The sequence below is a fragment of the Artemia franciscana genome, chromosome 20, assembly GCF_032884065.1.
Source record: "Artemia franciscana chromosome 20, ASM3288406v1, whole genome shotgun sequence".
NCBI classification, from domain to species: Eukaryota; Metazoa; Arthropoda; class Branchiopoda; order Anostraca; family Artemiidae; genus Artemia; species Artemia franciscana.
In genome coordinates, this window is record NC_088882.1 from 20,094,338 (window position 1) to 20,119,955 (window position 25,618).

Consider the following 25,618-nt stretch of genomic DNA (forward strand, 5'->3'; position numbering starts at 1 on the left):
AGAAACTTCTTATACAAATACAGCTTTATTTTACGAAGCTTAAGACTTTTTCGTTAATATGCCTCGCCGCTTTTCTAACTTTCTTCCCTCAGAAATCCTGTTCTACTTCACAAGCTATTTTCCAGAATCATTATAGATGGAATGAAAAATCATTCCATCTATTTTCTGCATTATCCAATTCTGAACTCCAGTTTTATGTTTAACTGTCTGTGGAGTATTTTTCTCATTTTCTTATCATGGAGTGTATCAACGTATTGACGGTTTGTAAAGTAGTTACCCTTCATAAATTTGAACTTTAATTTAGCCCTGAATTCTACTAGATTGTAGTTTTTACTTTAATATGAGTAATCAATAATGCTCTCCTATACACTCTGGCGTCTTGTATTGATCCTGTCAGTCTTTGATTTACAATAAGATTAACAATAAAGTTAATTGTCTTACCATCATGTGAGTCACATGATGTGCCGTTTTATGACCTAATGCTGCACTGATTATATCGAAATTATTGTATCTTTAATATTATAGCAGTTTATTGACGTAGCTATTTTTTTCTCTATACCAAATCGACCTAAGTTAGAGCAAGTTATTGTACCATTCTGTCTGGGTATTGAAGTCGCTTGATAAAAATATCATGCCATTGCTAAGGATCTTGTCTATTTGTTCCTATAATTACATGTAAAATTTATCCGAGTCACTGCTGTCTCTGTCAGTCCGTTCTACAGGGGCATTAACCCCTGTAGAACTAACTTATTGTTGTTATTTTTTAGGATTGGCATGATCATTGTTCTGGTAATAATAACATTCATTTTTCAAAATTGTTACTAGAAGCCAGGTCAACTAATGATCACTTTTTATTGTATAATGATGAATTTAGTAATTTTTGTAAGCTATAATAATCAAACTTTAAGATGGTATGCGAAAATTTTTCTCGTGTACGGCCTTACGTCTCAGCCAGTACTTTTTCCTGAATTGAAGATTGCTCTGCATTTTAATGGATTTTTTTGCGTTTAATCTTACTTCCGCTAATTCTACCCCTGTGCAAGGTTTTTTCTTGCAGCATTTTAAAAATCTACTTAAGAATTTTGATACGAAACCTGCATGCAAGAAATATGGAAATATCTTCAAAACACCAGAGCTCAAAACGTCAGAAATTTGGTTTTAAAAAGCATCTTTATTGCCCTCGCTTCCTCTCATTTCTCGCGAATCCTTTTGATGAAACTTAAACTTAAATGTGCACCTGTGATTTCTTAAAATAAGACAAAATAATTTTGTTATATTCAATTACTTAGCTATTTTCAATACAAGAGATAGAGTTTATACGCACCACCAGGAAGGGGTCATGGAGCTTCCCTCCCTTCTCTCCCCCCCAAAAAAAGATATTGATAAAGCATATCAAAAAAAAGAAGATAAGAAAGGCCACTACTACTAATAACTCGCTGCAATACTAAGGCCAACACAGTGGGCACACTGATCTTCCAATCCAGTTTGATCAAAGCTTTGCTCTTAACTCCCTCCCATGAAATTCCAGTTTCTTTTGAACAATTTCTAATTATCATTCCCCATCCCGTTTGAGAGCGACCTGCTTTTCGTTTAGAAACAATCCTATTTAAATCCTGGTAAAAACGAAGCTCCTGGTAATGCTTGCCCATCCCCCCCCCTCAGAAACTGTTCTAGTGACACTGTAGAGATAACGTTTAATGGCTTCAAGTTTGAGGAACGTAATCTCAGTAATGGGGGGGGGGGTAACTTGCAATTAGAAGTGTTTTTTCTGTAAAATAAGATTTTTGAATTGTAAGATTGTAATACTGTTCTTCTTTAAAAGGAAACATTTTTTTCTGGTGCAATCACTTCAGGTAGAATATTTAACAGCCTTGTCAATCAGATTGTTACCGGTTGTCCGAATGGTTAACCCATACAACAAGCAGAAATTGCCTAGATGTAACATTGCAACTGCCAATAACCATTGTTTATCTTCAGATGAGTTTGTATAGCACTCAAAGTATTTGGAACCGATGGAACCTTACGGTGTCCACGAGATTCCTGCTCCATTAGCAGATTTTTTTCTCTCTCTTTTTTAGGTCAAGCTGCTACTATTTATAAGTATTTCAAATATTTTGGAACAGTTCCGAGTTGATTATGTTCTAACAGATTATTTCTTCTTTGTTTAAGAAAGTGGTTTTCCCAGCCCAGAGACTTGGCTTTAATATTTAGATCAATTATTTCCAGGTATTCAAAACGGGCCGATACCGGGAGCTAAACAGTGACTGCAATGGCAATGGACAAAACGGAACAGAAGTCTAAATCTAATGGCACTCTATATTCTGCTTTTTCTTCTGTAAGACTTACTCAAATGTAACTTTTGCTCTCAGTTGACTCATCTGAAGCTTTGATTGCTTCGATCTCCTATATTTTATCTGATTTATTTTAAATTGTTTTGACGTAATTATATCAATTATTCCAGATTTTGCCTTCTTATGTAGGATTATCTTGGATCAAAATCAGATGTAATCTTCTATAGTTCAAAACAATTTGGTATTAAATTGAAAGATCTGAACCCCATCTTACTTACTTGTTCGCTTCGTGTTGCAATCCCTAGGGCTATCGCGGTTTTGACATCAAGTGACATATTTGACTGCAGGAGGGTCTGTCCATAGATTATGGCTTTACGATCGACAAACAACCTTGATTCCCAGCGTCTGTCATAACTAGTAAACCCGTCTAGTAGTTCCATGTCGGACTCGATGATAGACAACCATGTTTTTCGTTGACTGTCGGTTCGCTTCTTCCCCAATGGCAACGGGAAACATAAGACTTTGTTTCGACATCGCGTCGATCTGACCAACCACGACGACTCACACAAAATAAGAAAAAAAAAAGCATGAAACAGAGCTTTGGGCAAGTGAAATCCTAAAAAGAAAAAGGGTTCATGAGCATTTCGCCTAATTCAGGAACAAGGAGCTCTTAGTGAATAGAACAGAATAAAATAGAATAGTTTTATTTATACAAGCAACCATAGTTTAGAATAAAAATTCCAACTAAATTGCGGTAGTACTTACAACGAAAACAAGAAAAACACGAGACTATAACTTATTAAACATTGACATGTAAAAATGAACGAACGAATTGGCGAAGCGATTTGTTGTTGGAATAGGCAAGTTCAGTCTCACTTTGTTAGCTGATCTTGTGTTTATTTTATTCCTCGTAACTGGTGATTGAATCTCTATGTTTTCACTACTACGAAGAAATTAGCGAAATTTGTAGATCAAACCCAAACGATGTTCGTGAAGGAACGGTAGTTGTAGGACAGATAATGCGGATTCATAACTTACATATGCGTCTGAAAGAATAAGTTTTAAGGTTCTTTTATGTAGTGACTCAAGTTGATTGCTTAGGTAACTTGTGTTGTTGACTTGAGTACCCCATACACGGCAAGCATACTCGAGAATTGGTCGGATGTATGTAATATGTATATAATAAGCCGTCTTAAGTTAGGACACAGAAAAACCGAAACGACGCAGTAAGATAAGGGTACGCATCGCACTATTTGCCTTTATAGTGATTGCATCAACATAAGTACTAAACGAGCAATCAACACTGAATGTGACACTGAGAATTACAGCCGAAGATACACGAGGATACGGTGGAGGAGGACTGACAAAGTCCCTCTTAAGAAGATTAAAGTGAAGGATTTTGGTTTTTCATTCGTTGATTTGAAGACTGTTGGTAGTACATTGGTCTCTAAAGTTGCTCGTTATTGCATCACTGAATTGGGGAACTGCCTCGGAGTTTTCAATGAGATATTTCAGAAGAACTGACAAGTCGTCTACGTACTTAAACCTGTCCTAAAACTCAGAAAGGACAAAGTTTATAACTGCTAAAAACAATAGCCCTACAAGTTTCGTACCTTGTGGAGCACTACACGTGAGCTCAGCCCATTCGGAGTTGGTATCTCCAGGGAAAAGACTGTAGAAGAACTGGAAACGGTCTTGCAAAAAATTGATCACTAAAAGGAGAATATGCTTGCGTGCACCCATTGCGCGTAAACTTGTCACAGCTATGAAATGTCGGATAAGGTCAAAGACTTTTCGGTAATCCACTAGAAGATTGACAATCGCACTTCTTCGGTCAAGCCACTCGACATTAAGCTGATACGTTCTCACTAAGTAAACAGTTGTGCTGCTTCCTCTCAAGCATCCGTAATGATATTAGCCAAAACAAGGAGAAATCGGTGAGATCAGCTCGCGGTATATAAACGTTTCCAACACCTTAGACAGTGTCGGGTCTATTGAGATAGGTCGGAATTGGTTGCAAGATTTGGGACTCTTCACTTTGGGTATGACGCGAACGTACACTCTCTTCCAAGCACTAGGGAACATTTGCTCTTGGAAATGCTGGTTAATAATGGAGGAGAGAAAAATAGCGAACTCACGTAACGGAAACTCGCCAGGGTAGGACGCAACCTTCCTATTCAGCTTCTGAAGTTCCTTGTAAACGGCAAACTCGAAAATTTCACCTACATCATCAGTGTCTGCTTCAGTAATGAGAGACTCGATTTCTGAACTGGTGATTGACGGAAAGGTGGCACAAATGCCAACAAAAAAGGAGTTCACTTCCGTAGCCGCTAACAAGATACCATCCTCTTTCAATACCCTTAAGTCACTGGGTTTCGTTTTACCCGCAATTCTTTTTACTGACGAATGTCATTTGTGTGAATCTGACGTAAGTAAGGGCATAATTTTGTCCTTCACATATTGTCTCTTCGCTTGCCTGTTTAGTTTGACAAAATGGTTCTGCAACTTGGCTGAAAAAAACTGAACTGCCATTGCTGTGAACGCGGCAGCGAGTCTTAATTAGGTCTTTGAGGTCGCGTGTGATCCATGGTTTATCAGCATCTGTAATAATAATGACTTTAGTCGAGAAACAAGCATGGAACATTCTCCTGAAGTAGGCTATTTAGCTTACTATTTAGTTTGGAGCAAATGTCTTCAGATCCGTAGTTGCCGATTGAGCGACCTAACGTAGAAATTGAATCTCTTGTTGGTGGTCGTATTGTAGCGTTGACTCGTTTGGTTTTGGGGATTGCTGAATTTCCTTCCCAGAAAATTATCAAATGATCGGAATTCTGGAGGGGTCCTAGGGACTGCGGTGCATTATAGAAGTATGCAAGGTTCGTTAAGATCAAGTCCAGTATACTGCCACTCTGATGAGTCGGTATTGCGACAGCTTGCCGCAAATCCAAGACGGTGGAAACCCACTGTTTGTTTGTTTGGTTAAAGTCACCAACAATCACAAAGGCAGGAGAGGCATACTTTTGGCGCATTTCGTCTAAGAAAAACTATGTGCTCAATAAGTTCTTTGCTGTTTCTGGCACTCTCAGGGTAATAGACCGAATCGACTATCAAACACGAGAATCTTCTTGATAAATGTGTTGGTTTACGTTCCGTCCACAATATCTCATGGTCGGAGTCAATTTGATCGCTTAACAGCTTTGACGGTAGATTGTCCCAAAAGTGAAGTCCTATGTCGCCTCTACGAGGGGAGGAGGTCCTCCCACCCTATTTGGGAACGAACTGTTTTTCGTTTGACCAAAAATGGTTGGCCAAAAAAGACGATCTTTGGCAATCTGTAACAAATTTAACAAATTTTTTTCCCCAAAGTCTTTTCGCTTTGTTGACTTCTTTTCATTATACGGGAAATATGGCAAAAATCAGCCATAAGTATGCAGTGATCAGATGAATCATCAGGAATGACATATGTGCTAACAGCACTTTCAGGTGAAAAAATATTATCAATTAGTTAATATGACGTATCAGTTATTCTGGATGGTACAAGACATACGGGATATAATCCATGAGATAGCGGACATTCTAAAAACTTCAAAGTGCTACTATCCAGTCTATTCTGATTAGCAGAAACAAGGTTCACTAAGTCAATATTAAAATCTCCCATAACTACATAAGAAGTATTAAGACTAGCTAATTTATCCATGAATTTTTCAAAACAATTCCTAAACTCCATCTGACTAGCTGACGGACTACGGTAAATAACTGCGATTAGAATCTTCTCATTATTTGAAAAAAAAACATTCGACAACACAAGATTCAAATAACAAAACAATATTCATCGGCAAAAATTCTAGTCTTGCACGGGCTGGTATGCAACTTTTAATTAAGACACCAAGACCACCTTTCTTTTGCATACTCCTTCCAACATGAAACAATTGATAACCATCAACATGAATACTTTCAATTGAAAACTCATCTAAAAAAGTTTCGCATAAACCGAATATGTCCGTATCTGATGTCGATAGAAAAGTGTCAATTGTATCCCTTGCAGTCCTCCAGCCCCGGCAATTCCAAAACGATATCCTCCTTGTTCTAGAATTTTTCTTTGCCAATCCATTCAAAAATAAATATTGATTTTTTGGTATATATAATATGCTGCTTTTATCCTCATTATCACAAGCTACAATATTTTGGAAAACTGAATGAAACAAAAGAGAATCTCGCTCAAATTCTTTTAACCTTGATGATGGAATTCTATCGCTATCTCTATCCATTATCAAATATTACCACCATGTCAAGAATAACCACACCACGACCCATGCGCCCAACAAACAAAAATAAAAGGTAACTCACACAGAAACAACTAAGAAAAGAAAAGAGAAATGTCTTCATTCTAAGACAAATTATTTCAATATTCTACCGCTATTCATAAAGACCCCCGTGTGCTTCAGAAAAAGCAGTAAAAAAACATTTAAAAAAAAATTATGACTAAAGAGAAAGAGTCGTAATAAATATATAGAGCAACAAAAATTAGTGAGAAGATAACTAAAAAACAAATAAATACGAGACATATTTTAAAACATACTAACAGGGCGCTTTACTATTAGACGATATGATTTTATTTCATTTGGAAAACTATGATGTACATGTCCTTGGACGTTTAGAAAGTCGTCAACCTCTGGTATGCTATCACTAAATGAATATTTTGTAATTGAGCCGTCAGGTCTTTTCACAAACAAGTTTGTCTGAATCCCCTTTGATATCCATGCCTCATATCTAGGAATCTTCCGCAATTTATCCCGTTTCGCTAAAATCAGTTAACGTATTGTACGAATTTCGGCTGGCACATCATCACTAATAAACAAGTTGCTATTATTTCCATGAAATGTCTTGTCCTTCAGCTTGCTGGCATTTTTTGTAATAGAAAACTTGTCGTCTTATTTATTTAGTGTCACCTTTAAGAATTTACGATTTCTGTCATATTGCGAGATTGTAAAATTTACTTCAGGCAATTCTAATCCATGGCGAACAACTTCTGTAAATAAAGCTTTAGCGTTATCAATATCCTCACAAACTGCATTCCATATGATGATATTATTTTCTAACTTGGCGGCTTCCATTTTCACAATCCGACACATTGAATCTTCATTTTTTCTTTTTAATTTTATTAATTTATCGGTACAAATTTTAATTGCAAATTGAGACAGGACGTATCATTTTCGATTCACTATTAACCATCTTATTTTTAAGAACCGAATGTTCTTTATCCAGATTATCGACCCTTGTAGTAAGAGTACCTAATTGATTGCATAAGCTGTCTAATTTATTGCCATTTTCTTTTACGATTTCAAGAATTTGCTTAAAATCTGCAGCTAGTATTGATATTTCTGGTCTCGAGCTAGAGCTATCATCTGAGGTGTCTAATGAAATATTCGTACCTTCTCGTTTCGGATTTTTCGTTTTGCGTCCCATTGTACATTAAAATTGTACTAATATCCAAATATTAATACGTATTACTAAATATCCAACAATTATTGAAATAATGTTCTCAGCATTAACACATAAATCCACACAGAGGTCTTAATGCGTCTTACTCTGACGAGAGCATTGAATGAACTGCTCACAAGCTATTCATTTGCCACCCCCTTCCTCCAGTAATGTCAGGGGGTTTGTTGACTGAAAGCAGTTTTTATTCTTTCTTTCAAGTCTTCATGTCTCCATGGCCAGGTCCTACTCGGTTTTACCTGGACTAGAGGACAGATTCTGAAGTTTGTTGCTTAGCATTAACTGCTGATTGTAAGTGAAACAATTTGGTTTCTCTAGATCCCTTTTTAGCTTCTTTTGCGATTGAGATAGACATTAGGTCTTATTATTCGATTGCCGGAGAATGATGGGAGATCACTTGCTTGCCAGTACTCCAGAAGCAAAAAGTAAAATTATGGCGACTCTCCAAAATTCTACCAGTTTCGTTATTTTCACTGAAGATGCTCTATCATTATTAGACATATATACCGAGTAAAACTTATCCAAAACCAGCTATTTTCTTAACCGTGATGGCCTCAACATCCCTAGATTGGTGATTGAATAATTCCCAAGCGTCCACTATTTTCCCCCTCCTTTTTGAGAGCCCCAAACGCCAGTTTCAGAACAGATTAGACAAGTAACAATCATCCCTCAAAAAGAGAAGGGAGTCATCCACTGTTCACCAGCCATCAGCGACAAGCAGCACTCGATGCTCGGAATCTGTACTAAGAAGAGAAATTCTTTCTCCCACCTTGGATTGCTTCTCAAGGGATCATTGCTTGCGCTAGGATCACCGCTTCCAATATTGAGGGGAATTGCACCTCAGATCATAATTTTGCTAAAAAAATCAGCTAATTTTACTGGCTGCTCTTGAGCACCCAATCTGTAGCAGAGAGTCAACACGATATTTTTCAGGTGTCAATTGTGACTGGAGCCTCATGTACGCTACATCATCCTCTCTAGTTTACCAGCCACTGTTTATTGATGGCAGGGGCAGATCTTTGGGAGAAGCCCAGTGTGAAAAGGGCGCCAATAAGTAAAATTTTGGGGTGCCCAATGTGACAAAGGTGCCAATAATTGACCAAATTGACAAATTTATTCTAAAAAAAGGGAAAAAAGGAATAAGGGCAATTCTGGGAGAGGGGTTGGTGTGCAGGGTCCCCCTACCACCCTGGATCCACCACTGATTGATGGTGTACAAGATTATACGCCAATTGACAGGGCAGTCATTGCTTTGGCTAGTCCAGGATCGGGCTCTGGAACTGTTTGGTGACCTCGAACACAGACACAACTGAGTTTTATCTACTATACCCTTTTCCACAACTTCCAACAATGCCATTAATTCTCTACCACTTTATGTTATGTGTTTATTCCTGGGCCCCCTATAACCCCCAAACCCTTGGAAAATATAGACTAGGCAATGATCCTTAAAAGATGCAGGCGAATCGAAAAAAAGTTTTTCGGCCTTTCTTAGGTCACAATTTTGAGATTGGTTCATACTCCTAAACTAAAATTATTCTCGTAAATAGGATCCAGTTGGCCAGACCAGTTACGGTTTCGAGCCGTCAAAAAAAAAAAAAAAAAAAAAAAAAAAAAAAAAAAAAAAAAAAAAAAAAGTTATTTGACCCTTACAGTACCCATTTTAAGACAAACTAATATTTTTTTTTCTTTTCATTGTCTTTGTTGCCATTTGACCATTTGTTGACATTCGACCAGTTCTGGATAGACTATCCCGTCCCAATTGGTATAGTCTATACGGGGACTGATAACCCTTAGCCAAATCATCGAAATAATTTTATGTTTTTTTTTTTTAAGGTAGAGAATCTGTTTCCCCAAAGCAGGTTTAACCTAAGGATTTTCAGATATAAGCTTCAAACTAAAAAAAAAAGTATGTTGCCAGTTTTTGGGTGTCCGTGCCCCTAGCCTTTGTATGTGTGTACGTGTGTATATGTGCGTGCATAAGGGTTCTCTTGATCAACGAGCTTACGGGTGGACTGCCTCTTTTTTGTCTTGTGAATGGGAGTACTTTGACCAAAGAACTTAAGTGTAAGTTTTTACCCATAATCATAATTAAAAATCGTGCCCTATTTTTGGGGGGGGACTATGTCTCTAAACTAGTTTTTTTTTTTTTTTTTGTTTACATTAGGTTCTCCTGATTACGGTTGTAAGTTTTGACTAAAGTAGAGAATCTGTTTCCCCAACGCAGGTTTAACTTAAGGATGTTCAGGTATAAGGTTAAAAAAAAAAGTATGTTGCAAGTTTTTGGGTGTCCGTGCCCCTAGCCTTTGTATGTGTGTGTGTGTGTATATATATGTGTGTGCACAAGGGTTCTCTTGATCAACGAGCTTACGGGTGGACTGCCTCTTTTTTATCTTGTGAATTGGAGTCTTTGACCAAAGAACTTGAATGTAACTTTTCATCCATAAACAAAGTTAAAAATCGGGCCCTATTTTTGGGGAGACCATGTCTCTAAACTAGTTTCTTTTTGTTACATTAGGTTCTTCTGCTTACGGTTGTAAGTTTCGACAGCAAGTCTGACTGAATTTTGAGGTCGGTTCTTGCCCTTAAACTGAAATTATTGTTGTAAATTAGGATTCAGTTGGCCACTCATCTACGGTTTTGTTTCAAGCCATTGGAAAAATAAGGTTGTTGACCCTAACAGGTAGTCTCCGAAGCCGCAAGAATACCGGGGACGCACCTCCGAAATTACTTCAGCCTACCGCCACTTCAAAGGCTTTGGCACACCGGCGCACTGTCGATGCAGTCAGTGGCGGCGCGCCATCAAAATTTATAGCGCCGAGATATTCTCTGAGATTACTGAGAGGAAAATATAAGGCAAAGTTCACTATTCAATGGCAAACGCAAAAATTTTGGAATCTTCTTAAAATGTTTTTGAATTTACTCGTCTTCTATGGACTTCAAATTGTCCTTCAATTGTTTATGTCCTCTTCACTACACTGCTATAATTTCTAATTACAATGAGTATCGACTAGTCCTGATGTTCTTCGAATACCTTCTTTATGTTTCTTTTTTTGGTTGAACAAATATATGTATAATATTCACCAAATATATAAGGCCAATAGCACTCAACCCCCCAGGGACGAACCCAGCAGTAAGTTTTGGGGGGAGATGGATAAAGTGGCTGAGGGGATGGTAGTACTGATATCATTCACATCACAAGATGAGGAGTTGAAAAACAGTAACCCGCATCCAACCCACCGTGTTTCTATAGACAATATCCAGCAACGTCAATGCAGAACTTGCCAGGTATATTTTACAATAATCCTTCCCATTTTTACAACCTCTCTTGGCCCAAACTTTCTTAGCAAATCCATAGTAGACAGTGGTGCATTGATGATCGTGAAATGAATCATTAAACCATTCGATGGGTGGCAATTTTTCTTCACACAGCCTCGAGGTGGAGCTGTAGTACTCATAAAGGAATATGCCCTTACACGTTAATAAATAATACATTTCATAATTTGAAAAGTGCTGTTTAAGAAAGTGGAAACAATCAAAATTGTCAATTTTTTGTACTTGAATCAACTGACTTAGAGATTTGGGAAAAAACTGTAGAAATCTAATGGATTTTATTCAAGTACTCATTATTATTTTCATTTTTTTTCTATTAGAACTCTAAGAACAGCAACTTCTCAGATGATTTAGGTGTAATATTATATGAAAAAGACCCATCTACCTATGCGCCATCCACAACCTCACCTTTCTGATAACTTGCCAACGGTGGTAATGTGAATTTCAAATCACAGTTGGAATTGTGCATATAAACCGGTAGAAACTACTATTGCTTAACGTTTAAATTACAAGATTTATGTGCCAGTCCACGAAACTTACTCCCTCCGGATAAAATAGGATTGCTTAAATGGTCATAGTTGTGGGCTGACATTTTCCCACTACCCTCAACAAATTTCATCTTACAAACCCAACATGTCTTTATTTTAATTGCCAACTCGTCATCTGGTGATAGAGTCACTGGATAATTTGCGCTGCGCAGCCGTGAAATTGACTTATTAGCTGTTTTAATATGTGCAAGTATAGCTGCACCTACACGATCTTCCTCCCCCCAAAAAATGTCTCAAAACCTCTACCAATTGCATGGTATTACCCGAGTCTCTTTGAACATGCCCACAAGGTTGCACTTATCCATGAGTTTGGCTTCAATTTCAATCCACCTTGTCGCTCAGCAAGATCGACTTGAACCGCAAGATGACCCTGTCACCTGAAACTATCTCCACAGATTGGTACCAATTTCGCTTACAGTGCCTCATATGATTTTTTAATTTTAATTCTGTATAGAATCTATAAAGACAAATTGGACAATAGCAGCACGTTAATCGCCCTTTATTATATTTTGATCCCTCATTTAAAACCCGACTTATGCTGGGAATTGGAAAAAATACCCAATTAAATTAGAGTCTTTTGCAGGCTCTTAAAGAAGCCATACCCAGTGTTTTTCCGATTCAATGGACAATCGAAACAAAAGCATTGTACACCCTTAGAAGCCTCTAAATCTGCATTATATGGTATCAAATTATTCCTTCCCTCTTAAAACAAATTCATTTATATATTTTCTTATATTTAAATTATGACTCTCCGCCCTATTAAAAATACGTCCCACTCAATCCAAAAAAAACGCCCTCAAAATTATGTAAATCTGGGTGAAGTGTCTGCATTTCCGTTTGCAGGTAATGCGAATGCACCTCAACTAACTTTTCATTAATTTTTTTTTTGTTCGATAGATGTTTTAACGCTCTCCCTTCATCCCTCTTCCAAATTTGTCGTTCAAGAAGTGCCTTGAATATATATATATATATATATATATATATATATATATATATATATATATATATATATATATATATATATATATATATATATAGAAACTTACACTAAAACGTGATAATTAAAACTAATAATATATTTTAAAAACCTTTTAAAACAGCCCTAGCACCCTTACTTCAACGAAGTTCAACCAGGACTCAGAAATCCCTCTAGGGATTTCCTCCCCACAAATTTTTTCTCTAGGCAATTCAATCCTGGTGAAAATTTACCCCGGACAATAACCCTTAACATCTCCACGCGTAAAATCGAGTCAGCAAAGAGAAAGCAAGACATAAGATGAATTCCTTATAATAATTCTGGCCAATTACCCCATTTTAAAATTCCCCTGATAAATTCACTCCCTGGAAACTTCCCTCCCCGTGGAAAATTATCCCCATAGAAAACCACACCAGCAGAAAGTTTGCCTCCTACCACCCAAACATGTACGCATACTTTCCAATAACAAATACTATACGTAAGCAATGGGCAGATTTTGTGGATTTTAAGACCTTTTTCCGGGGGCTGCCTTCCAAATTTTGGCCACTTAAAAAGGGCACTAAAACTTTTAATTTCCATTCGAATGAGTTCTCTCCCGATATTCTGTGACCACTGGAGCGATTCGAACACCCCTGACAAAAAAAATAAATAAGTATCTGTGAATTTTTTTCTGGCAAAAAAAATGCAAAATTACACATTATTGCAGATAGGAGTTTCAAACGCCTACAGTTGGGTTCTTTGATACGCTGAATCTTATGCCTTGATTTTCATTCAGATTCCATGGAAATCTGGTGGTTTTTTCTCCCTTTTCCGAAAATAAAGCAAATTTTCTCAGGCTCGTAATCTTTGATGGGTAAGACTAAACCTAATGAAACTTATATATTTCAAAATCCGATTCTTGTAATATATCTATTGGTATCAAAAATTCATTTTTATAGTTTCGGCTACTATTGTGCCGGGTCGCTCCTTACTTACAGTTCATTACCACGAACTGTTTGGAGCCCAAAAGCTACATTTACATATCAGATTGGTTTAGCTGATCCATTCAAAGAACCTGAGATTACATTCTCTTCTCTCTCAGGCTCACAGCTTAGATACCAATACAGTTATGAAAAATCATATTTTGCCTATGAGAAGCTTTTGGTACAGAGCTCCGACGTGAGATCGTACTGCAACACCATAGGCGGGAAAACCATAGCTCTGAACTATTAGTATCTAAGCTGTGAATTGCTCCAACTTTTAGATTCAGACTGCCAGTTTCCTGTCTCCAGCCGCTAGCATCACTACCGCGCACTGTGTCCCAAAAATAAATCGAGTTTTCATAACTGTGTTGGTACCTAAGCTGTGCTCAGGCTGCTGCATCTAAGTTTTTAAGACAGATTCACTGGAAATGGTATTCATGGCGAATCCCTCGTATCATGTAGTACCGGAACCCACTGGACCAGGGCAAAAAACACAATTAAAAAAAAGAAGCTAAATAGGACGTTACCACAATAAACAGATTTACATAAAAGCCGCCGAATAGTATAATTTAAATATAATATTTTACTTCACTATACAAATAATTCATAATAATTGAGGAGTAATAGTTGCCTAATCACATGCTTAGTTCAAATATAGGTATGTTTTATAGTAGGTAGGTATGCTTTCGAAACAGATTAACTGCATTTTCAGTGGGTTATTTTTCTGTATTTTTCATTGTGTTGTTTTGGGGTTTTATATTTTATATTGTAGTGTTTTGCTGTTTATTATTTTGTTGGTTTCGGTAAATGGTCTCATACTCCATACTCTTTTTGTTTCTTTTTTTTTAGCACATCCTCGCAAGCTCCGCTTTTGTTGTGCTATTATATAAAAAATAATTATTTTCAATAAAATTATTACTACTGCTACTATATTCCTCCAGCTGAAGAGATACTAGAAATTAAATCCTCTCTTCATATCAGTAAGAAGAACCAAGAATTTGGCCCTAAAAGCAACATCTTTGAGCTTCGGGAACCCTTTCCCAAAGAATGGAGATCCACTGACTCTCCCAACTTTCCTAATGCTTGCGTAAAATAATGCAGTAGTGGGTAATTGCCCCTCCATTTTGTGTGGACTGTTTGCTTGATGTTTAGAGATAAATGTGACATCATGTGACAATGTGACCTCTCAAAACTAGGACGATTCATATAGCTTTTCAGAAGTCCCAAGCCAATTAGCTATCTCCTAATTTTCTGTCAAAGTCGGGTCATAATAGATATTTATCTGTTTGGAATTACCGTAACAAGAAGATCCTTTTGATATAATTATTGTTGTCATAATTTCATTCTTTAGAGTTTCAATTAATATTGGAGCAAGTCATGTGTATTTATTTTTCTCTTCGTTGCCAGATTTTCAAAATGTCGAATGTATTAAACTTATTTAAATTTGTGAGGCAATTTTCTGTTTTGAGACAGAAGACAAACATCTGTTTTGGGAGAGGAAATTTAAACCCATAGGAGTCGTGGTCAAAAAACAATCAACTTACTATTGTTCTAGTCACTTGAGCCTTAACTTAGTGATTATCGTTTTGGCCGGGCGATTGGGCCCCGCATTTAAAAGGGCCCCGCGTAACCGTCAAAACGACCAAAAAAATTGAATTCAATTTTGTTTTTAATTTAGTCAGGATAGTCCCTTCATTAGAAAGATTTCGCACTAGCTAAGTGAACAGCTTTACGTACATAAACTTCTATGTGGTATATTTTATTTCAATATTTAACATACAGAAAGGGCCCCGCAAAAAAAATTCAATCAGGCCCGCCACCTATTCAGTTCGGTCCTGCTTTTTGTTATTGTCGGAGTAGTAATGACAGTGAAAACATATATGTATTATTATGATCACACCGTCCCAGCATTAACCATTAGTGGCTCTCGATAGTTCTGGAAAATTACAGCTTACTCTGCTAATTGTAAAAAAAAAAAATTCGAAAAATGAAAGATAGCTTGACTGAGCTAATTCTTACAAATTCTTTGGTTGATAAGTTAATCGGAGCTATCAGGCCATAGGCGTAGGTTTAGTAATTATATTCTGGTGAAAGTATTATGCTTGGAATATCGCGGCAATGTTTGCATGTTTGTTATTTTTATTATTTTTTATCTTATTTTATCCTACTACTGCGAATAAAATACTCGTTAGCTGTAAAGCTTGTAGATCTAAATGCATATTTTATATATAATCTGTTTTTTTTTTGTTTTCTTTTTTGTAGAGAACACAATTTATTGTAATATAGTAGATATTTCTTTGTGATTACCTCCTGATATTTACATTGTGTAGTTTCTTTGCGTCTTAATTTTGAATTTCTATATTTCTTTAATTAAAAAATAGCTTTTTCATTGACTTTTTAAATTTTATAAAGTCTGATCATAAAATTTGACAGTTAGTTTTCGATGTTGGAAGAAATATAAATTGTACTTTTTTTGTACACTTTTTGAAAAGCTTTGAAGTCAAGACATTGGTAATTCTTACTCCTTTTCATTAGAACTCGAAAATATAAAAAGATGATGAAGTGCAATTTTTAGCCGTCCTAGTCAAGTGGGCTAGATTTGAAATCGTTTGTCCGCGAGGACAGGGGTTCGAGTCCTGGTTTTGATCGTTATTTGGTTTGGAACAGGGGTCAGTGGCGTGATACTGTATACTTAGCCAGATTTCACCATGCTCTGAATGGGTATCTGGAGAAATCTGGGGAAGATAAACAGGAAGAGTGCGTGAAAACAAAGGAGGCTGGCTACCAACTCCGTATTGCATTTGCCACCTGAAAGGTCATGAAACCAAGATCAGCACCGCCAGTAGGAACAATAAAGTCCAAGACCATACTCTTTTACCTTTAGTCTTCGGTACGATGCCATTGAAGGAAAAACAATAGTAAAGTAGAAATTTACATTATGTTTTCTGAGCATTCTAATGAAGGGAAGAGATTTCAGGGAATCGCAAACATAGGGTAATCAAAGAAGTGGAATGTAGGTTGCAAGACAAGGAAATCCGGACATGGAGCAATATATACACATCAGATTCCTTTGAAGTTCCTTGCAAAAGATATTTTGCAAGTAAATTTATTCCAATTCAATTCTCAGGCAGTTTAAGGTCTCGCTATTATTCATTTGGATTAAAAAAATTTTTTCGGAGAAGTTAAGGTTGATGTCTCATCCTTGTTTTGTCCGAGGCTCGGTTATGGTAAAGAAACTGAAAAGGAATTATAGACCCCAAGAACACTTGCTTGGAAGGAATTCTGAAAAGAACTGATACCAATTTAATACCCAAAAATTTAAAAAAAAACAAAAAATAAATCTAAAAATAAAAAAGTCAATCAATTGACGGTACGGCGTGCCGCCACCAAATCTTATTTTGGCTTGACTTCAGGGACTACTTATAGGGCCAATTTTCAGGCGAACTAATTTTTTCTCTTATTTTCTTGCGAAGCAGGTTTCACCTAAAGATTTCCAGATATAAGTTTCAAAACAATAAAAGAGAAAAAAAATATGTTGGAGGAAAACTAAGTTTTTGGAGGTCCATGCCCCTAGCCTTTGTGTGTGTGCATGAGGGCTCTCTTGATCAGTGAGCTTACGGGTAGACTGCCTCTCTTTTGACTTGCGCATTGGGGTTCTTGACCATAAGACTTAAATGTCCATTTCTTTTTCAGTAGGCCATCCCGCTTAAAGCTTTAAGTTTCGATTGTAAGTTTGAGTTACAACGGTAAGTTTCAAACTGATTCAAGATTTTATCGGGATAAGGGGGGAGGGGTTACAAAAAACTTTAAAAGATGCAACAACATTTCGTTTATATTCATTTTTGTTACTTTTTTACGAGTCAGACGAACATTTCTGGTGGGGGGTCAACCCCCCACCCTGGATACGGTCTTGATCAATCATGTCCCTTTCTTTCTACTATAAAATGATAAAACCTAGCTGTGAACAATTGACCGTTTTTATAATTTATGGCCATTGCCCTAGGTGCGTGGGAGAAAATTTCATCTCTAAGGCTATATTTATAGAAATTTCCGATAATTTTAAACAAAATGGACATCTCATTAAAACATTATGGGGATTATGTGGGGCTGGGTAGTGAAAAAGGGTATGTGAGGGAGATCTTTATCTTCTATGGCCTTTCAAACCTTAAAAATGGCAATATAACTCTTAATTTCCAGTCGAATGAGTCACCTCCTTAGTTTTTACGACTACCACTTCCACACGAAATGGTCGGGGAAAATGATACTTGAGAGCCATATGGCTCTTTACTATGAACTATGATTTAAGAAGCATATCAATTGTCAAAGTTTAATGTATTTCCATTTGAAAAAGTAGTTAATTTCTTTGTTATGCATTTCATCCCTTCTTCCTGGACTATATAAATTGGCTCTACAATTAGCCTCCAAAGTTCAGTCCAGCCAGCCCAGGCAGCTTGAGATCCTTTAATTTGGGTGTCGAGATTCCTTTGATTTTAATAGCAACACGCCTTAAACCCCTCAAGCCTTTTGAGACACTTGTTGAACGAGGAACACGGCGACTGCAGTCCTCCTGAAGAATCTGAGCCAAGCATTAGCAGGTGGTTCTGATAAGAGATAAAGTGAACAATCTGAATGCTAAGATAATGCATGAAATTGACTCCAAAATGCGGTTAAAACTTGGGAAAGTTGTGCAGTTCATTTTTCTAGCATCTTGTTTATTGTTTTTTATGACAATTACTTATATTAAAACAGACAGAGCTAGTGCCGAAGCTGATGAAAAGAATGATTTCGCCTCGGTATGGCAAGAAAGAGTGCCTCAGTCTCTGGATGCATCGAAAGAATACGAAAATATTGAAGCTGAAGTAAGGAAAGTTGAAGTGATTAAAAGGACTACAACTAAGGCGCCTTTTAGTCAGGATGATCTGTTCATATCTGTAAAAACTACTCTGAACTATCACAAACCAAGACTAGATCTAATTTTGAAGACCTGGTACAAACTTGCAAGAGATCAAGTAAGTAAAAATTTCGGTAAAATTCTAATTAATTGACTTCTTGCTATCTCGGAAAGAGTTTAGGTTAGGGAAATGAAACATTCAGGGATAGGTCTACAGGCTAAAGTATGTGTCGGGAAGGTATTTTAAAGTAACCACCTCCACTCCTTCTCCCTCTCGAGCACTTTGAAATTTGCCTACATGACAGGTCCATACATATTGAAATTTTGACAAAATATTTGGTAAAATTCTAGTTAATTGACTTCTTGCTATCTCAGAAAGGGTTTGAAGTCAAATTTTCTAAGCAATTAACATCAGTGGCGGATCCAGGTGGAGGGCGCTTGTCTCCCCCCTAACAGTGCTATAAAAAAAAGGTAAAGGATACGGCGTTAGACTTTACAGTCCCTACCGGCGGTGCTGATCTCCGTTTCTTGGCCCTTCAGCCAGGAAGTGCAATGGGGGGGGGGCAACCATCGTGTGATTTCGCACACCCTTCCTGTTTACCTTCCCCAGATTTCTCCGATACTCATTTAGAGCTGGGTCGACTCTGGCTAAGCTTACAGAGCCACGCCACTGACCCCCGTCCTAAACTAATTAATTGGGTATACTGGGATTCGAACCTGCGTCCTCTCAGATGAAGGATTCTGAATCAAGCGCACCAATCCACTAGGCCAGGACGGCCTATGGATTTGCTATGGATAGTGCTATGGATTTGGTAAAATATCATATTACCATATTACATATTAAATATCATATATTTTCTATTGAGGATGAACATCTTTTTAATTTTTTTATGGCGGGGTGGTTTTTATACCCTCATCAGGTTTTAGATCAAATTCACGACCATTTCCACCACCTACCTACGACATATGATTGTTGAAATTCCCTTCAAATTGCTGATGTTTCTTTGTTCGCAAGTTTATCAGAGCAACCTACTATGCGCCCCCCACTAAAAAAAGTCCTGGATCCACCCCTGATTAACAATAGACGTACATCCAACTAACTTAGAGCTTATCCATTTGGAATAGCTTTATTGGGCGAAGTGGATTATTTTAGCAAATTCAAGAGATCAAAACTTCGGTAAAACTCGAGTTCAAGGGTGTTTTTCAATTGTTGAACTAGGCTGAAAGCTATTTTCAAGTGCCACGCCGAATACTCATTAATTGGAAACTAGGGAAATTTGTCGTATATGATAGAAATAAGATACAAAGAAAAGAACTTGGTAATTCTGCAGCATGATTTCCCCATTTGAAATATACAATATAGGCTAATAACAAAATAGGCTATATGTGCCGTCCAATTTTCTTCTTTTCAAATATTGACTAATCTCCACTCCCGTGATCATTGTCCCTCCAAAACCACCTTAGTGGATCAGGTTTAGCCCTAGATTATGTAGCCTATACAACTTTCAATAAACGTTCAAAAATTTTAAGCCTACTTTAGAATATGCAGAAAATAGCGTCTTTACATGTTACGCTCAGGGGAGGGGTTAGGGGGTTTGAACCGCCCCCCGAAACTAAAATGTTTGTCTGACTCGCATAAATGAAAAAAATTGCACAAAAACATTTTGATGGGTTTTTAAGTTTTTTGTACCCCTCCCCCAAAAAATTTGTTTTATTCGGCCTGGCAAGCAGGTACAAATATTGGAAGAAGTTACCCATGCCCCATTCCTCCTAAATCTCAAGATTTTTTAACCCTCTCAGAATTTCTTGGTTTTTGTACAATTCACCTGCTTTATATTTAAACTAAAACCCGAGAACATCCCCCTTCCGAAATTTAATTCTATCAGTCGTGTCTAATAGGAGGATGGGGTTGTTAAGAGTTTAAAATAAGAAAATAGTATTGCTATAATTGTGTATTTGTATTTTTCCATAAAACCCAACAATTTCAAGTTGTAGGCCTATTTATACAAGTTATTTGTGTTCAAAGAAAAAGCTTTCAAAAATAATAGCGCCACATGTTGAAACAAAAGGCGGTCAGTAATGGCAAACATGAGTTTTTCGTGAAATGTGATAGCACCCTCATAATTTACACCAGCAATGAAATCAGAGATTTTTACAGCGAAACCTCAGCCCATATGGAAAATATCAAACCTCTGTCCCTTGAAGAATAATAACCCTGTCAGACTATACCCGTCAAGCTTTTTATTCTGCTTTTTGTTCGCCATGCGAAGACTCTTATAATGAGGAACTTAACGAAGCTTCTTAACATTAATTGTTTAATACCATGTGAAGTCAGGGTTCCACGTTCTTTCTCTTTACTGGTATTGAACCTGTGTATTTGTCTGGAAAAGGATCTTAGGCCTAATATAAATTAACCATGTTCTCCATAATTTTCATATAATATACTTGTAATTCTGCTTCGAAGAACATGGGGACCCTAAAAACATTACTTCCAAAATGATATACTTCGTGTTTTGCGGATAGCTAGAATGCGATAGCGCAGTGATAAAAATGCTTTTGCGCAGAATTCACAAATTCAAACGAGTGTACGCATAAGATACAGTTTTTCCAAACAGATTTGCTGAAAAATGCCTAATTTTTGAAAATTAAATGCAAAACCATCTAAAGTAAGCACAAAGATGGCACGAATGTGCACAATCTACTTGCTCCATACCTGCCTTCTGTGTGTCCCATTTTCGTTTGGTGCTTGTGGAGGAAGCAGAAAGGAAATAAATAAATGGAAAATAAGCACTATACCAGTCAGAGTCCAAGTATAGCAAAGTAGGCTTTTTTTCCAGATATGAATAGTGTTATCAAGAATTTGTGTGCCAATTCACCAAAATGCCATCAAGCTAATTTGACATGCGAAGTGATGCAGATTGAAGGATTTAGAAACCACCTGTTCTGCTGCCAAAAATTGTAGCAACATATGTTGAGCTCATGGTTTAGAAACACTGGAGTCATTTTACATGTCCTTTGATCTCTCAGGCTCGGACACCTGTCTCTCTTGACTTTTCCTCATGGTTTATGGTTTATGGTTTAGAATTTATGGTTTATGGTTTATGGAGCTCATGGTTTAGAAACACTGGAGTCATTTTACATGTCCTTTGATCTCTCATACTCGGACACCTGTTTCTCTTGACCTTTCCTCTGCAGCCTCGTTTCTGAAGAGATTATAAATAAATGAAGAGCATCATGAAGTCGAATAATCTACTCATGTTAAAACTTTGCCCCAGACAATGCATAGGGATTTTTATTATTATTCTTTCGCAAATTGTACTGTTCATCAAACAGTTCGTTGTAACGAACTGTAGCAAGGAGCGACCCGGCTCAATAGTAAGCAAAACTCTAAAAAACGGAATTTTGATACCAGTAGTTGCATCAAAAGAATTGGATTTTTACGCTGATTTTAAAGATACAAGTTTTGTAAATTTAATTTTACCCATCAAAAGTTATGAGCCTGCGAAAATTTCCCTTAATTTGAAAAACAGGGAGGAAATCCCCCCTAAAAGTCATGGAATCTTAACGAAAATCACAGCATCGTATTCACCGTATCAGAGAACCCAACTGTAGAAGTTTCAAGCTTCTATCTATAAAAAATGTGGAATTTCGTATTTTTTGCCCGAAGACAGATAACGGGCGCGTGTTGCATCGCTCTTTACGCTAAAGTTTTTTATTGCTTTAAAAGTAGAGCTGTGGGAAAGAGTCCAACTTTAGCCTAAAGAGCCAAGCTTCCAGGAGGGGACAACCCCTTTCATATACGCAATAATTTCTGTTCGTTTTAAGTTTTAATGTCACTCCTTACTTTCAGTTAAAAAACTTGTTTTTATTATTTAACTCATATAAGAACGAGGAAAAAATAACAGTTAACGGTACGAAAAACCGTCGTCACAGTTATTGGCGGTGGGATAAGAGAAGAATGTTACGAGTATACCTAAAAACCCGTTACAATGCAGATATTTGTTCCCAAACACTCTTTTTTGGAGAAGGGGGGTAGCTAAGATAACCCGCTCTCCCCTAGAAGAAATGAATGGCGACTTATTTATGTATATCTTTTACAAATTGGCTGAAAAATCCTCCAATGGAAAAAATTGTGCCAGCTCAACAACAATGTATTGTTGAAATATGTTACGTTTGAATTGAATACAATATCTGATGCTTGAAAAAGTAAAATAAATGTGAAGATTTTGTATGTATTTTATAAATATTACGTGCTCGTATTTCGTCGAAGCTCAATACAGAAGCTTGTTCTGGCTGAAATTTTGGCGAAATCTATGAAAAATTTGCTCAAAAAATTCAAATAAAAAAGAAATTTATCAACTAAAGCCTCGCACAAGCAACAATGGAACTAAGTGTTTTGTTTTTGCCCAGAAATTTCCCCAGGGAAAAGATCAAAATTTAATTAGTATCCTTCCTTTTCTAATAAATTAAAGGTTTGTCACTCAAACTACTTAGCCCGTAAACTGAGGGATGGTAAATAGTGCCCGAAGCATCCAGGAATGTGGAGGAAAGAGCCACTGGAAGTCCTAGGCTGTGATCTATTATGTCGTGTCGTGAAATAGAAGTTCTTCCAATTTTTTGTCCTTGCCTATTTCATATTCAATGTCACACATCAGAAATCGCCTCTAAAAATAAAGTCACGAATATTCTGAATTTGAGTATAAAGCATCGAAAGAAAGGTTAAAGTTGTTCATATGGTGCGTGACATTAGTTTGATTGAGAAGGGTTGGCCGAGTTCAATTTGAGGCTGCTAAATTTGTTCAATGTGTACTACTTAAGTTTCTGAAATCCCCACCTGTGTCCACTCTATTGTTACAGGCATGTGTCAAGGATTGAAGGATTAAAGCAAGGGACAATTCATATTTGTATCGGGTTTCAAAAGTGCTATAAGCTGACGCTTGAAATATTGCATAGTTTGAAGAAAAAGGGGAAAAAAATACAATCTTTGCGTCACTTCAGCCCAAGTCTTAAGGCTTGTGTTCATTTGCAGCAAGCCAACTGCTGTAACTTGTGCCGAAAGGGCACGGAACTTATGTACTTGGAATTACTAGTGTTAGATCGATTTATTGAGTCAGAACTATAGTATTACTTTTTCTTAGAGGATTATCAAAAACCTGCTTAAAAAAACAGGGAAATGTTCCCCTTTTCAATGACTTTCAATCAATATTCAGCGTGTTTCTTAGTAGAAAAAGAGTAAAATAATCTTAAAATGTAATTCGATTAATAAAATTTAATTTCAGCTGTCCAATCATTGTAAAGTTGTCTTGGGTTGAAACAATTGCACAAAAATAACATTCCAAAAGCTTGCACAGGGAATATAAACCTTAAGTAAGAAAAACATGTGAAAAGGTATACCGTAAACAATAGTCTAAACCAAATCAATACATTATTTGACGTCTTGACACTTAGTTAGCATTCTATTTTGTATATCAAAATTACCATCTCAGTTCTTTTATCCAACCGTTTCAGATCAAGTAATCTAAGAGTAACTTTAAATATATATATATTAAATAATTGTTTTGATTTTGAGCTCAATCACAGTTCTTAAAAAAAGACTAAAACAACCAAATTAGACAACATAAGGTGTTTACGTAAAATAGAAGTTGGGAATATCCTCAAGAGGGAAAGTTCCGACACAGAACTGTAATATAGTTCCAAAGGACTGTACAACCCGGTAAATAAAGGGACTTAAAAAATATGTAGTATATCTTCTTGAAAAGTAAACCAATAATAACGGTTTGAATTTTCATTCAAGATTGTAAACGTTGCAAGGAATTTTTTTATTATTATTCTGCATCGAAATTTTCTGATGACCTTTTTATTTAAGAATATGCCACTTTGTACCAATTTTTTCAAATGCTGTTGACGTCAATAGCCTGTGGAAAATAGCTACCCTGGATTAGATTGCCATCCATCTCAAATTATCGGAACCTTCATCGTTTTGGGCCTCCCCCCCTGAAATCTTGACAAGACCAAATGTTGTCAACATTGTGCAAAATGCCGTTACGAGTTTGGCTCAAATACTGAAGTCACGGCACTAGAAATTGTGTTTTCCCTGATGTTAGCCCAGTGGACTGGTTAATGAGATCGACTGTTGGCAGGGACTGTGGTATCCCTCTTATAGTTCCAGTTTAACTACAAGCTGACTTGAATGGAATTTTATAAAAAAAGGGAATTTTTTTTTTATCAAAAAAAGGAAAAAAGACTTGCTGAAATAAAGAAAATCTTTCAGAAAACATGTTGTACAAACTGCATCTGCAACAATAATTTCTGTACAATTTTTCTTCATTTCTACACCCTCATCTCAGAACAACTCGGCGAGGTCCCTGGTGTAAATGGCAAATCTACCTTGGATACAAATTGGGAAAATTTTGTCAAACCCTTTCCTATGCAAGACTGGGGCAGTTTCAGTGTTTACGAGGGATGATTTAGATTTCCTTCTATAGAAAAGTTGTTTAAGAAATTACTAGTCTAATTTTTAGGTTTTTGAAACGATTGTTCTTTTTCAAAATACAAATCTGACATCTGATTGATCTTCTTATTTTGGCAGGTGTGATCTCGAGTTGGCACCTCTGCCTGAGATAACAATAGAATGCAAGATATTTACATTCTGGGATCTTCTGGGAGACGATGTTTTTCTTTTAGAAATTCAAATGTTATTGCCGAAAACTTTATTTAAAACGTTATTTTTCTATATTTTTAATTTCGAATGACTGTGATGCGACAACTAGCAAACCTTTTAAAAGCCATTTTTCTTTTTTTGAAACATGTCCCTCCTTTTTTTGCTTGGCATATTTTAGAGGTGGATTTTGTGTTTAGCCATATAATTAAACAGACAAAAGAACAATGGTCTCGGTCGTCTTCTCATAAATTTTTTGGACCTCTGGCCAAGTTTTATGCACCTAAATTTCCTTGTACGGAATTCAATTGTTCGCTAATCTTTTGTATAGACTCAGCTGTCGTCTCGAGCTGTACTAATAAGTTGCAAACTCAATATGTTTTTGGTAAAGTACCTCAAGAACATATGATAAAATATAACAGTTCAAAATAGGAATGAAGCATTTTAATAGACAATGAAACAA

At 36.6% G+C, this 25,618-nt stretch overlaps 2 protein-coding genes across 2 annotated transcripts in view; both read left to right on the forward strand.

Annotated features, from left to right (window-relative positions):
* Window positions 1–2,462, forward strand: part of LOC136039872 (polyamine-modulated factor 1-binding protein 1-like) — a 74,533-nt gene extending 72,071 nt beyond the window's left edge. The window contains exon 9 of the mRNA XM_065723822.1: window positions 2,227–2,462. Coding sequence (XP_065579894.1) covers window positions 2,227–2,301 — 75 coding nt within the window. The 3' untranslated portion in view covers window positions 2,302–2,462. The remainder of the gene's footprint in view (window positions 1–2,226) is intronic.
* A 15,698-nt stretch (window positions 2,463–18,160) lies between these two features.
* LOC136039873 (fringe glycosyltransferase-like) overlaps window positions 18,161–25,618 on the forward strand; it is a 62,073-nt gene continuing 54,615 nt past the window's right edge. The window contains exon 1 of the mRNA XM_065723823.1: window positions 18,161–18,615. Within this exon, the coding sequence (XP_065579895.1) occupies window positions 18,247–18,615 (369 nt within the window). The 5' untranslated portion in view covers window positions 18,161–18,246. The remainder of the gene's footprint in view (window positions 18,616–25,618) is intronic.